At 48.9% G+C, this 14,098-nt stretch overlaps 4 protein-coding genes across 4 annotated transcripts; 3 read left to right on the forward strand and 1 right to left on the reverse strand.

The window, feature by feature from the left end:
- Window positions 1-1,485: 1,485 nt before the first annotated feature.
- On the forward strand, window positions 1,486-2,408 carry CONPUDRAFT_75741 (uncharacterized protein; the record flags this gene model as incomplete). The annotated part of the gene is made up of 5 exons (XM_007773722.1): window positions 1,486-1,558; window positions 1,611-1,742; window positions 1,799-2,039; window positions 2,129-2,150; window positions 2,205-2,408. The coding sequence occupies 5 exons, from the start codon at window positions 1,486-1,488 to the stop codon at window positions 2,406-2,408; spliced, it is 672 nt and encodes a 223-aa protein (XP_007771912.1).
- Window positions 2,409-4,797: 2,389 nt separating this feature from the next.
- CONPUDRAFT_157164 (uncharacterized protein) lies at window positions 4,798-6,188 on the reverse strand (the record flags this gene model as incomplete). Its single annotated transcript, XM_007774086.1, has 6 exons — window positions 4,798-5,069; window positions 5,125-5,265; window positions 5,313-5,337; window positions 5,950-5,969; window positions 6,023-6,055; window positions 6,119-6,188. 6 exons carry the CDS (start codon window positions 6,186-6,188, stop codon window positions 4,798-4,800), a joined length of 561 nt encoding a protein of 186 aa, XP_007772276.1.
- Window positions 6,189-8,511: 2,323 nt separating this feature from the next.
- CONPUDRAFT_146070 (uncharacterized protein) lies at window positions 8,512-10,226 on the forward strand (the record flags this gene model as incomplete). Its single annotated transcript, XM_007774087.1, has 3 exons — window positions 8,512-8,696; window positions 8,759-9,004; window positions 9,060-10,226. The coding sequence occupies 3 exons, from the start codon at window positions 8,512-8,514 to the stop codon at window positions 10,111-10,113; spliced, it is 1,485 nt and encodes a 494-aa protein (XP_007772277.1). The 3' UTR covers window positions 10,114-10,226.
- A 2,313-nt stretch (window positions 10,227-12,539) lies between these two features.
- Window positions 12,540-14,079, forward strand: CONPUDRAFT_75744 (uncharacterized protein; the record flags this gene model as incomplete). The annotated part of the gene is made up of 10 exons (XM_007773723.1): window positions 12,540-12,615; window positions 12,672-12,704; window positions 12,764-12,798; window positions 12,874-12,912; window positions 12,968-12,996; window positions 13,050-13,079; window positions 13,129-13,202; window positions 13,387-13,524; window positions 13,824-13,909; window positions 13,966-14,079. 10 exons carry the CDS (start codon window positions 12,540-12,542, stop codon window positions 14,077-14,079), a joined length of 654 nt encoding a protein of 217 aa, XP_007771913.1.
- Between the last annotated feature and the right edge of the window lie 19 nt (window positions 14,080-14,098).

The raw sequence follows: 14,098 nt of genomic DNA on the forward strand, positions 1-14,098 counted from the left end.
GTTCACCACACCACCAGCATCCCCCGACTGATATAGCCTCGCCACCTCTTGTCGCCTCGTCATCAATATAAATGTGTGCATGGACCCCTCAGTCGCCGTCCTCAACTTTTGGGGTGGCCTTGCATGCCTCTGCCCACGGGCATCTGCTGGCGGTCGCAACGGCGGCAGCGGCGGCTTTGAGCGCAGTTGGCATTGCATGCTCAGCACTGTGCAACAGGATTGCTCCCTGCGGGGCTGCCACCCTACAGAGGGCTCCCACGCACTGCACTTTATAATGTGAGTATATGTTTTTCATCTGGTAGTGTGTTTGAACTTTGCTGTGGCACATTTTGACGGTCTTGAGTCGCTGGACCAACTGTACTTGCTAGTCTTACTTACTTTATGCTATATACTTGCTTTTTGTGGCTGAAACGCGCTTTTGAGTGTTTCTGTGGACTTAGCTACCTACGACACTCTATGTTGATTCATTCAAAGACATGTACTCGTACTTTGAGATATCCAAGAACCTATATTACTAGCTGCTTTCTCTGATCAAGCTCAACACTATAACCAGCATTGCCTGTTTGAGATCTTTGTTATTCCGTATACCCGCAAATCGTTCATCCAAAACTTTGGAGAACTTCTTGCAATTTTAGTTAATTGTCCCTTTTTGTTGCCCATTACTCACACGCCGAAAACTTATGCAAATTTCAGACATGTTTCCCCATGTTCCCTCTTTTATTGGTCAGAGGTTTTTCCTGATGGAGAATTGAGGAGATCGGGTTTTGTATGTGGCTAGTCTCTATCGAGCCCTCGTTCTTATATTGTATCCCAAGATGTGTCCATGACTATTGTTGTTTACGACTATAGTGAGTACTTTCCTATAGATGAATATTGATCTCATCTACTGTGCAGTATTATGTGTATTTGAAGAGGTGCGTGTGAGCTGAGCTCGTTAGCAAAGGGCACTGACAAGTATTGATCTTTAAGGCTGATATCATATGGGTCAGTAAAGGCTTTGAGTGTCATCGATACTTCTTCATCATCAACTGATTGCTTTGAGGATAGAAGAAGAGAATTTCCTTGTCAACGGGTCTTTACATTGTGGTGCGTAGCCCTCCGGTAACCAACGTACAGCGTCTCAACAGCCCATACAAGATGCGTTACGTGGGACTTCTATACTCGATGTAAGCCATGTTTTTCTTTACTAGTGATCTACAATCTGAATTATTGTCAGCACTATGATTTGTCAGACAATTTCTGTTCAAAGTTAAACTCTTCGTCTCTGAAACTCTCCACAGTAAACTACACCTTTCAAGCCGTTATCCTGTCAAGCCAACTTGAAGTCAGAGTTTTCAATATGTCCTAGATTTAACATGAGCTAATGGCTCTTCTTATCTCTCAGGCGTAAGTTCAAAGTCCCTTCTGTATTCCACTTTGACATACCACGTCGTGCACAAAACTAGATGTGAGCAAAGCGTAATTTTCAAACTTCAATATCCTGACATGGGTACACTAGGTTACGCAACATGGTTGGCCTACGACTTATCCATGGTGATAATTGTATTCGTACTGCAAGGTAATCTCTACATAAAGTTGGAGAGGCTGATTTTCATTGCTTCTGCTCCAAGGTGCAATGATCTTAAGGCTGTATGCACTTTACATGAAATCGAGGAAAGTTCTTGCCCTTCTGTCAGTAGCTTTGGTCGCGGAGCAGGCGGTAAATGTTGTCATCATGGTTTACGAATATCGATTCATCTCCGGTGAGTAGATTGATGGCCTTATTATAGCCTTAAAAACTCTAATAGCAACACTTCAGCTGTCGAAGAAAGCTTGCTAGGCTCACACATCTGCAGCATATCCATAACAGTTGCTTGGTGGATTCCTGTGTCAAACGATGTCGTCGTACTGGCGTTTCACACCATGGCTGCTGTCTTGACCTTGTATCACCTCGTGGTGTACCTCAAGCAGAGGCAGCAGCTTCTGTCTCTGCAAGAGATGTTATTGTCGAAAGATCTCCGCATTATCCTTATCCGGGACAACATCCTATGCTATTTAATGTGCGTTTTGATACAAGCTTGCAAGGCCCCTGGTCCGCTCACAGTCACGCCAGAGTTGCTTTCCCGTTTATCACTCGAATCGTTTTCAGTACAGTAAAGCTGACTGCGCTTGTAAGCCCAATTCTCTCAGCGAGTGTACCTTTATCTTATGCTTTGTATCAACAGACGACCTTGGCTGACGGAGCTGTCATCCGCACAATATCGCTGACAGTGGTTACTGCTGTTATCGGACCACGCATCATTCTCAATATCAGAAGCCATGGCTTGCGGACTGACACGGCAAGAGAATTCAATGCATTCACGGGCCGCTTTCAAGATAACGGGCCACCAGAGGCAAAATGTGAAGATACTATGAGTAGCTGGACTTGAAGTTATGTGAGTAATCAATTATCTCCATTCAAATGGCTCGAAGTAGATATTGAACTTCAGTATGTAGTATTTTGGTACCATCTTCCTGTAACAAAAGTATCAACCATCTCGCGAGTGGTATTGCATTTTCCTCTTAATGCCACTATAACTCAGAGTGTGTAATAATCTATAACGCTTCCTTGCCAAACTCGCCAAAGGTCACTGTATGCATAAAATTCTCTTAATCAGAGACGCTTTGGCCAGAGCACTTTTAATTCCTGTTCCCTCTAACCTATATCATGCATCACCAGAATGCCGAATCTGATATCTCAGCCCTTTTTCTATTTTGCTTGTTTGCCAGCGCCTGTAACTTTATAATCAATGTCCGCTCTGCACAGAATTATATCAGCGTACGTTACATTCGCTATTCATAATCATGACCGAATCGATGCAGATGAGCGCACGTACGCACATGTGGGATGCAGTGAGCGCGGTATGGATGAAATTATTTCAATTCCAATTGTAAGAGGAAAATACTTGCTTAGTTCTGAATACTGATATGTGGCTACATTGGTACGGTAATCATACGGTTAGTACAGCAACACGCGCCAGATTAGTACAGCAACACGCGCCAGATTAGTACAGCAACACGCGCCAGATTAGTACAGCAACACGCGCCAGACATTAATACTGAATATTGGGTAATATGCTCGCGACCAGGGACAGCACCAATGGGCACGGGATGCCATCAAGTAGCATTGCATTCATCGACAAACCCAGCCACGCGTCGCCATCCCGTGCAGGTTTCCTCGCGTCCCGATTGCATCGAAAAATGTACGTTTCCTGCGACCGTTGCACATCCTTGCACAGCGGGTTCTCACAGGACATCAGCCAGCAAGAAGGTTGGTGATCAACTAATTCGGATAAAGATCTTTCGTTCTTGTACACTTACTAGGAAGAAGGACAAACTAATCTATTACAGAGATCATCCGTAATGTACGCCCCGGATTGAGCATCAATCAGTTCGTGGCCGGACGTCCGATGTCACTGGATCCAGTTCCGGCGTGATATTTTGTGCCGTGCGGTGAATAGTTACGAGTGCTATTGATGAATAGATCAATCAGGTATTGCCTGTGACAAACAGAAGACGGTAGGTATCGAAGTCATCATTGCACTCTGCGCGCTCAGGTCGGAGTGCCTGCCAAATGGTAGGTGTGGATCAGAAAGGCAATACACACCTTAGACAAATAAGATACACTCAGTGTTCCGTGTTTTGGCTCGGCGAAAGTAGCTTGAGCCTGTGTTTCCAAAGTACAGCATCATTGCATTACATTCTCGTATTATTATTACTTACTGTGCAAATGATGGTCAACGTGCTGTCCTGATACGAAATTATAGCCCCAGATATCTTGAAAGTTGCCATTAGTATAAAAGGACACTTTCCTATGGCAAACTTCAGGCCTTCAATCTCTTTCTTCCGCAAAGCTTCTCCACGTGACGTTCAAAAACTGACATAGGCGACATTCTCGTTTGAAAAACTCAAGTCACCCACTTAATCCTTCTTGAAAGTCCATGCGCCCATTCATTGCTATTGCTATAATCTTTATGGGCTTTACAGAAGCCATTCACATCCCTCACTTTGAAGGTGTCAATGACATTACACCTTCTAGAAATGCAGAGCTCCAGGGAGCACAGATCAAGAAGCCCCGGCAGCTCAGCCCTGGTGCAGTAGCCAGTGGAATTGCAACCTCTGGTAATACTATTCCCGCCGTAATTCCTGTTGACGATTGGTGACAGGAAGGAAGGAATGTAGGAGTCCCGACAATATCATCCTTCCCATTGTAATGACATTCTTGCAGGTCACAATCATCTTTATAGGCGCCCCACCTCCCCGAACCCCCCAAACACAGTCCGTGTTAGCAAGTATCTACAGGGACGTGTCTCCAAATAATCGCATATCGTTACTACACTTGGTTGTCTACTTCATTTTGTAACATCTGCCTTTGTTATTGGTCACATCGACTGAACAGGATGCCTTCCATCTCTACTGTAATTGATACTTGTGATGACGTTGCATCATTACTGTCCAAAGCTACTTCCGATATCAGCCGGAGCGACCGAGCGAGGTCCATATCCAAAGTCAACGCAAGTAAGCTCATAGCTATAATGATCCTGATTGCTATCCTTTTTGTAATGCTCGCGGAGACTTAAAGACATCCATGGACCTATCATGGAAAGGAACATGATCTGAAGCATTTGCATCACACCGCCGTATACAACGGACTGGTATAAATATAAATCAGAACGAACACTCTCGTGACAGAAGCTAGATACGGTCACTTACGCTATTGGCCGCCGGGACGTAATTAAACATGTTGATCCCGATGCCAAAAAGAGCGCTGAAATCTGATTAGGTACCGATGTCCAACGAATACAAAGGCAGCGCGTACATCAGAAAATACACCAAGTTGTCGCGGACGACGATCTCAGCCAGCGTTCTGGTAGAGCTCCATGGAGATCTCCAGAATGGTCTTGGGAGGTACTTCATCGAGTAGCGTATGGCTAGGCCGCCGAGAAGCAGCTCGTACGCCAGCTCGATGCTGTTGACCGCCGGTGACATCCATACCCAGTTCGAAGTCGTGAAAATTTCGTAAAACTCAACACCCGAAACGCGTATTGGTCCTCGAGAAAGAGTTAGACAGTGGTTCAGATGTGAATTTGTTGAGGTTGTGCGCACCTATCTCGCCAGGTACAACCACAACCGCAACGATGCCTGTCAAGATGTTCATGGCTTGAGACATCAGGAAGCCGATCACCAAAATGACCAGGATTAACCGTCTCTTCTGATAAAGAGCGTATACACGTGCAGCTAAGAGTCCTGTCGGGTGTCAGAGAGAATGAGGATCGCTCAAATAGATTGGTCACCTTGAAGTAAGAAGATCACGACAGTCTGGCTCGTCGTGTTGAGCAAGTCCAAGAAAGCAGCTGAAAACAAAGGCTTAATTTACTTATCACAGTTAGAGACAAGACTCTTACGTCTGAGATAACAGTGTACAAAGACAGATTGCTGAGTTAGAGTAAATACACTTACGTCTTGTTTTGAAATTAATGATTGGTCCTCCCCCTTCAAGGCAGACATGAAACCACGTACTGTTCCCGGCTGAGGTATGCTCAGACTTTGCACTGGGTGATCTTGCACTGTTGAGCTTCGCGCTGGAAAGTGTACTTGTGGCACTTACACAACCTTGACCTGCCACCCTCGGAAGTTCACTTTCCGAATCATACAATATAACTATGCGTGAAACGACTTACACCCCATACATCAAACCAACGTAGCGAAGCTAAGTGGATACGCATATGCAGTTAACGACACCGGCATCTATGAGGAATGGCACATACCAGAACATATACTATCCCTATTGGCGTGAGCTTGCTGGCCTGCATACTCTGCGGTGAGACGACCTCAGAAAACTCAGCAAGAGTGGCGTGCTGACCCATATAACCTCAATCTGAACAAACTTCATTCGTACCTCAATACACTCGAACTGCTGGGAGAACATACCTCCGACCCGAGATTCAGGACTAATGAGCATCAGCTATCGGTCATGATGAAAGACTTGGAGGCCAGTACGTACGATAGTCGTACGACATCATTGCAAAAGCGGCTACTGAAGTACCCCGACCCGATATTAGACTGCAGTTTGTAGACGCGACGCTTGTGTGACACTCACCTAGACTGTAGTTCTCTATGAGCTGCATCTCAACGATCATCAAGAATTCTTCCGCCTCGCTGGAAGCCATCGTGGAGAAGGGAAGTGACGGCGGGGCCGCAGTCCAAAGGTCGGGTGCCAAGGCCCGCTCTACACAAATAAGCGAGTTTTCAGCACAGCCTCTGTGTTGACGCCTTGATGTCACTAGGATGACGTCGCTTACTGTAAAATATCTGAATCTGGCTGAGTGCATCCCTCTACTAATCGCGCTATAGCAGATTTGGGAAAATCGATCGCGACATAAAGTTGAAGGCAGCATCGGACGCGGCGCACGCGCACATATTCAATTCTTGATCATCCGTCAATGACCTATTAACTTCTAGAAAATGGGTAGTAAATGATTGTAAGTTTGGGTTGAAAACCGTCGAATTCAATTCCTAACCTCACAGAGTAGAAGTTGACTTGCGCCAAATCCCAAAGTGTTAAACTATGATCCTTTAGTGAGGGGGAAACCTCAATGGGAGCAGGTAAGTCCGTTCAAACGTTCAGGTTATAGACCTCTGTCCTAATCACGAAAGATCATAAAGCAGGTACAATGCTAAGGACTTTCTCTCGGCTACGACCTCCGTCTCCGAGTCGGACCAAAGCACCCGACCATCGATCATGGCTCTTTTCTCTGGATAAGCTTCCTCGACAACTCCCCAGACTCATTTGCAAACTTTAAACGACGCTGCTTTGGGTTATTCCTTGATCGGTTTTCTACTCGAACTACTCCTTTCAGCTTCTGGTTGCAAATTAGGCTCTCGGGTCGTCTGTCCCGAGCTTGGTATAAGCTGGGTTAGGCGTTGGTCCATAGAATAGACCCGTACTCCGTGTTAAAAGACATCCTACGCGTTCAAATCGATCGAAACTGAGGTTTAGTTGACTCGTCACCTACACACGCTCTGCGCATTGGAGATACGAGCGAGGTTGGAGTGAGGTCCATTCCTGACGCTGGTGATGCCTTAGTCGTGTGATCGGACGCGCTGATGGCAAAGACAAGGAGAACAAGAAGAAATGAATACAGGACTTCGATGCTGCAGTCAGATATCAGAGTTTTACTACGATATTAGCAGATGGGAGGCGTGGACAGATGAAAATATCCTGGCGCCTGGGGCCGCTCACCAATGTTTGTTCAGAATCCCTTAGCAATTCAGTCCCCAGGTCCCATAAGAACCTTATCTAGTCAGAAACCATCTAGCTCAACACGCTCCAGCCGCAAGGATATGTACAGACGTACTTCCTAAGCTCTAGTCAGAGGTAACTCGATGCCGAATTGTTCCATGGTGACTGTGACGATGCTGAGGACCCGAGTCCTCCGTGTTTGCATTCGAGAACTTCGCTGCGGTTCTATCATGGGGCCTTACGTCGAAGACCTTTCTCCCTGGGCATTGTATCGAATGTTGGCGCCCTATCAGGCGGGCGAGATGCTGCCACGCGCGGAAGCGGGAGCGGACCAAACAAATATTGAAGTTCAAAAGCCGACCTTGCCACTTCCGATTTCCGATAGGTTCCGCGGCTTTTCAAGCCACGTGGAGGCGTTGACGGTCCCGGCTCCCGAGCACCAACCTTGCTCGCGTCCCTTTTGTCCTGTCCTTTGCTCGTCCTTCGGAAGCTTCAAGCCGGAGCACTCATTAACATTTCTGGCCTATCTGCGTACCAGTTTGCAACGCCTTTCCTAAGCCCTCCTGATACTCTCTCAACCGTGCAAGGACATTCTACGAACCAGGCCACATTCGCGCGGTGCGTTCAACTGTGTCCGCGCCAGCCCGCAGGTTCTTCAGACGACCCTTGAGTAGACAAGAGCAGCAAGGAACGCATGGTCCTAGCTCCGACTGCCGCCCTGAAGTGCTTGGTTTGTCTGTTGGAATGGAAAGGTTATGACTCGTGCTCTTTATTGCGCCTTGACCACCTCAGTTCTTGTGTGAGTACCCCATTCGCCCCCCATGCCACCCGCTGGCGTCCATACCCTGTGCTTGCGCGCCCTCCGAAGTCTGCCGGGTCTAAGCAACACTCCACTAATGTCCATACTCGGAGGCCAGCCGTCTTAGGTTGACTTCGCTTAGGCCGTTTGTGACAGGGTCAAGCAGAGTTCGACAGGGTCAAAGCGCAGGACCAATGCGCATCGCTTATTCTGACAGGTTTAATGGGGTCGCGAACGCGTGTTTTGTGTCACGTTCGTCCAAGCCGCCCTTTTCCACAGGGGTATAAAGACGCGCCTTCGCGTCTGCTCTGCCTTTTCTTTCCTTCATCCACTCGGACCATCATCGGATCTCCTGCCCCACCATTTCTCTGCTCCCCTCTGTGAACTCTCATCCTCTCGAGCCTACGTCCATTGACTCCAGCTTGGACCCGAGCAAAGATATATCTTAGAGATGGCGTCCAATGAAACAATCTCCGCTTCACCCACCATTCCCGTGGCATACACGTCCGACCTAGCATTGCAAGCACGCTATATCAGCGAACACGTTGAGGCTGTCGTATCGCACCGCCTCGGATCTATGGAGCACAGCCAGGCTGCTCTCTATCGCCTCGTTGAGGGCCTCCAAGCTTCTGTCCAGTGAGTTTTCTACAGCTTAGGCCGGGTGGAACGAGCTAATAATCACCTGTTGCGGCACGTAGATCGCTTCAAAATGTCTTGGTGTATGTTTCAGATGCCGCACACACGATGGGTATGATGGACGACGCGTACAACTGCGGACTAGTGGCTGCTGCTATGATGCAGCCGGAGCCTCCTGCTCCTGCCAGACTTGTCACCGAGACTCTCGTGAGAATGAGTCCGGAAGAGCGTTGCGATTACGTTGCGGCGGCCGCTGCCGCTGTGGCTGCGGCCAATGTACCGAACGTGGATGCTAGTGTCTCGTCTTCGTGAGTTTTCCGACTCTTCTTTTATGCCAACTTTATTCTTACGTTCAAACGACAGCTCCTCTGCGGCTACACCCAATCATAGACCGGCGTCTCTCCGTGCTGACATCCACAGCCTAATCCACGAAGATGCTCCCCCTCTCGAGGCCAGCAACAGCAACGCCAGTGTCACCGCCAACGCCCCTCACTCTCCTCGCAGTTCCATGGGTCACGACCAGTTCACATACGAATGCACTGAACAGAGGTCGACTTCACCCCCTCTTTCGCGGGCCAATGCCACGTACAACCTAGCCGGCCCACGTGGAGTCTCCAGGAGCTGGAATGCGCCGACGCCCGAATACATCGAGTGGTGCCGCGCTTGGGGCAGCAAGCCGCGGCGCGAGGGCGCGTTCTACGGGAAGCCCGACTGGGACGCGATGATGAACGTAGCTGGGAAGGACGACTACTACTTTGACGACTTTGGCAGGCAGAGGCAGCTCAGCCCTATGGCCATCGCTGCGCGCGCCAACCCTGTCTTCCCGGTGGCTTCACGTACCCATATCCCCGTTGCCTCTGTTCCTCTCCCCCCTGTTGCACCTGCTCCTCCCGCTCCTGTTTCGCCTGCCCCGTCTAGTTCTGCTCATGAATCTGCTCCCATGGACGATCAGACGACCTTCGTGGCAATCAAGCAGGAAGAGGCAGAGCAGCAGCTCATCACATCGCCCTCAAAGCGGTCTTCTGTCTCGCGCAAGCGCAGCCGTTCCGACTCTGATTTTGACACTGACTCCGAAGCTGAAGTCGAGGCTGGGATCTCGCCTACGTCCAAAGTCAAAGTCATGCAGCAGCTCGTCAGCTACTCCTCTGGTTCTGGTTCCGGCTCCGACTCGGATTCCGACTCTAACAATAACACCCCTCGCCCTTCTAAGCGCCGTCGCACCAACGAGCGCGAGTCTGCCGACGCCAGATCAAGCTCGACGAAGCCGCCCTCGAGGCGCGCGGGGCGCATGCAGCCCATCCGTCCTAGCGGCAAGACCATCGAAACGCAGGCTTCTGGGTCTGTGTCTGGGTCTGGCGCTGCTTCTTCGGGTCGGGCTTTGAGGTCGCGGACGCGCGCTGGTACGTCGCGTCAGTAAAATAAATAGATTGATGACTGTCGCCTCCTTGTTTCCATATCTCTCCATGTCTTTCCAAAACATTTTCCTGCTATTTTTTTCCTCTGCACCCCTAATCTTGTACTACCATCCCCTCCCCTCGTCAACTCCATCCATCACATATACTATCCATATTTTTGTATACCCACCGCATTCTCTGAATCCTCACTTGTTTTGCATCGTATCGCATCGTTCTCTGGTTCTTCACGACTCTAACTTACTATACCGCATCTTCTCGTGCTCGTTGCATTCTCCTCTTCCACTTCTCTACTTTACCACAAGACACACCTCCGTTACTCTTCGGCATTTAGACGGAAATGGAGGGGAATTTCCCGTATAGTTAACCTTCTTACCGTTATTCGTTTGGTCGTGTTTGGAACCACCGTTGGTCGCAGAGGGTCGAATGGTCCGGCCACCCCCTGTTTGTACTGATGCGTAACTTAGCCGTGACTAATTGAACGCTCTTTGTTGGTCATTCGGCTCGGCGGTTCATTCACTGTACGCCCCCCTGTTCATTGTTCTCCTCGCGAGGAACCCTTGGCGTTGTGCGCCCATCGCCATCTCTCGGTTTAAAACGAGTGCTTTGGACCCCACCAGCATTAGCATCCCTTCAGTTCGACTCACTGTGCGACGCCGCCAACTCCAACATGTCTGTCGCAATTGTAGTGGGCATGCTCGGGCTCGCAAATGGCATTCGCCGCTCGGAGAGTAACGGCAGTTCGCTCACGTTTTATTGCTACTACGATTCCGTGCTCCACTGCAGCCAAACTCGCTCTGCTCCTACTAAGATTCGTGTTTACAGCCCGAAGCGCGATCAAGTGCTCCCCAACGACACGGTCGCGTTCGTCATCGCGAAAGCTTACTTTGACCGTGGCGACACCATTCTTCTGTTATTACTAGTGCGATACTTCTCTGCCAAAAATGACAACTTACTTTGACTGTTCTTTGTATGTTTTGTTGTATGTTGTATTCGTGTCCCGTTCTACCAAAATGGTATGAGTGTTTGTTACCCTACATCATAAGGTTGCCGGAGGCGTGTCTTGTACAATATCATTTTAGTACCACAGTACATTAACAGGATGATAGCAATGCAAGGACAGTGGAAGCACAATTCCAATAGGGCCGCGAACATACTCTGACGCCGCCAGATCAAAAACATCGGACAGGAGCCGACACACTGTTCGTAGACGACGTTAAGCACACGCACCCAAGTGCGAATACCATCGGTTGACTGAGCGCGCCAGGCTATATACTCATGACGAACTTATCATGACGCGTTGGTCAGGCTAGAGAAATAGCGTGAGCTCTGCGGGCGCCTTGACGGACTCGCTTGCCCTAACCTGGCGATAATTCTCGTACTAACAACGACAATGCCTTCGTACATAGGGTACTACAACTCGCATGATGACGAGGGGCGAGGGAGGGGAAAGGCGAGGTGAAGGGAGATGATGAGGGACTGGAAGATTTGGGCGACGATTGGCCCACTCTTATAGATGAAAGGGCCCAGGGACTTGACCCTGCCATCAGGAAATCGTCTGAATGCATTTGGACTTTAGCAGATGTAGGGCTCTGGATCTTGAAAATGCATCGACAGAGGGGACACCAACGCACGTTCCGATTGGTCAATGTATTCTGCAATTCAATACAACTCACATTCGAACAATTCTGCTTCAACAAACCGGTCGATCCCGTCGTCTTGTGGGCATGAACCGACACGGCCCACATTTAACAGCGTTTCGTAAACGGGTGCGGAAGTGTGATTTGGGGCACTTCTCGGGTCCTGCATTCAGTCTTTCGGAGCAGCAAGCGAGAGTGCTGTGAAGAGCATAGGAGTCTGCAACCAAGCAACGGCAAACAAAAGCCGACCATCTGCTTGTAGATACGATTAATACTTTAGTCTTGCCCTGTTTCCTTTCCCCGCGTATTCTGCCAGCGCTTTGCGCATGTCCTGTATCCACATGAACTCAATCAATTGATCTGCGACGTGCTGGCATACTCTCTGAACTACCCTTCAAGCTGTGACCTTTGAAACGAGAATGGCCGAATTGGTGCGGATGTACAATGTGCTTTCAGTGAGTTGGCAGTGGCTAAGCAGGGAAGCTCGGGGGGTTACTTTTGCAGCTCTCACGCTGCGAGTTCATCATGACCGTCACGTCATCGCATCATTCTCAAGAGACTCAAGAGGGAAGCGTCGCGGATGGATCCTCTGTAGCATGGAGAATCACCCTGAGATCTATGATGGAACCTTTCTCGTCCATTATTTGTACTGTACTTGGACAGTCTCAAGGCCGTCCCGATCCTCATGCACGATTATTCGCTCCCCACGCTCTGCCTTCTTGGCGCTATATATGAGCGTGTCGACGCGGTGCCCGTGAACCGACTCTTGCGGGGCTCCTTTTTCTAGATATATGAACGCAGGACTATCATACGACGGCGTCCCTTCGTCAGTCGCTGGAATCTCTCGGACTTACAGCCAGGTTCAAGGTGCTGCCGTTCATGCTTTCTGCAGCCACCCGTGTTCTGACTCGTTTTACAAACAGCTTCATTCCTTTGTGCGGCATTGTATGGTTGCTGTGAGTTTCTGAAAGGTTATGAACGACATGGAGCTCATTCTCTTCGTTCGCACCTGCAGTGGGATCCCTCCCCGAGGAGATTGACCTTATCTGGGTGCGCAGCATTAAGAAGAACGCGTCTGTGTGACACAAACCTAATGCATCGGACTTCTCTCGTTCTTGAATGTAGAAAAGGCGGTTTACGCTGTTATCCTGGGCATATGTCATAGTAAGTAAAAACGTGTGTGGCATTTACGTGATAATTGAAAACTATCATCATCAAGGCTCGATATGCTGGAATGGTATACTTGGCGTAGGTCATCAAGGTATCCTTGGGTCTTCGCTGAGCCGACATCTTTTCTACAGTGTTCCTGTGGTCATTATCAGCGTCAAGAGGTGCGCCATTGTCCACTGCGTAGAAGGTGTCCTGTCAACCATATTTTAGAAGCGATGTTCTTCCAGAGCTTAGTTCGTCATGGGGAAAGTCTCCATCGGAACCAAAAGACGTCGGGGATCCCTGTCAGTGCGAGTAAAATGAAGAACAAACGAACGGCGCGCTGAAGTTTGCTCACAGCAGCGATTGACGGGAGTCTCCATGCGTTTCAGCTGGTGGCGCTGGCCCTGTCTCTAGCTATCATTCAAGGTCTATTTTGGGTCTTCCCGAAACGATTGCTCACTATCATCACTTATATATTTTTTGCAGCCGTTTTCCTCATGCGAGTATGTGCAATATACAACAACGACAGGCGATTAAAATGGATCCTCGGAACCCTGTTCCTCATCGAAGCCTTCTTGGTATTCTTCGGCGGACACCATTGGTCCGCATCTACAGATCCGATATGTACGTGTCAAGTCAAGTCCAAAAATATTTCCAGTGTTTCGTACAGCGCCCAGGCGTTGTATGGGATATTAATCTGACACCGGCCTAGTCCTCGTGACGCTCGTCAACGGCCCTGTCCTACTCTTCGAATGTCTTTTGCTCGGCCTCTTATTGCGTGCAATCATCTCGTCGCAAAGGTCAATGCCCCAATCTGAATATCGGCGAGGCTGGAGATCGCTCGTCGCAGTAGTCTGCCGCGATGGCTGCGTCTATTTTGTCATGTAAGTATTTCCTGTCACATATACTATGGCGCCCCCTAGCTCAGAAAACCCGTGTTTCTGGCAGTGTGATCCTGTCGGACGTTGCCTACGCCGTGTCCTATTGGTATACGGGTGGTCTTATGGAGGTTGGTCGCATATTCTTTTTATTTAGAAAGGGATTAATACTTGATTAATTCTGCAGCAATATGTGATCAATATCGTGATTTTCCTAGAGGCAGTATTGGGTCCTCGGATCGCTACGAGCTTGATCGAGGCTCACTTGGGGAGAAACACGGTTTATCTCGTCCCATATTGATTAAGCTATGTCAGAACTG

Source organism: Coniophora puteana (genome assembly GCF_000271625.1).
Source record: "Coniophora puteana RWD-64-598 SS2 unplaced genomic scaffold CONPUscaffold_11, whole genome shotgun sequence".
NCBI classification, from domain to species: Eukaryota; Fungi; Basidiomycota; class Agaricomycetes; order Boletales; family Coniophoraceae; genus Coniophora; species Coniophora puteana.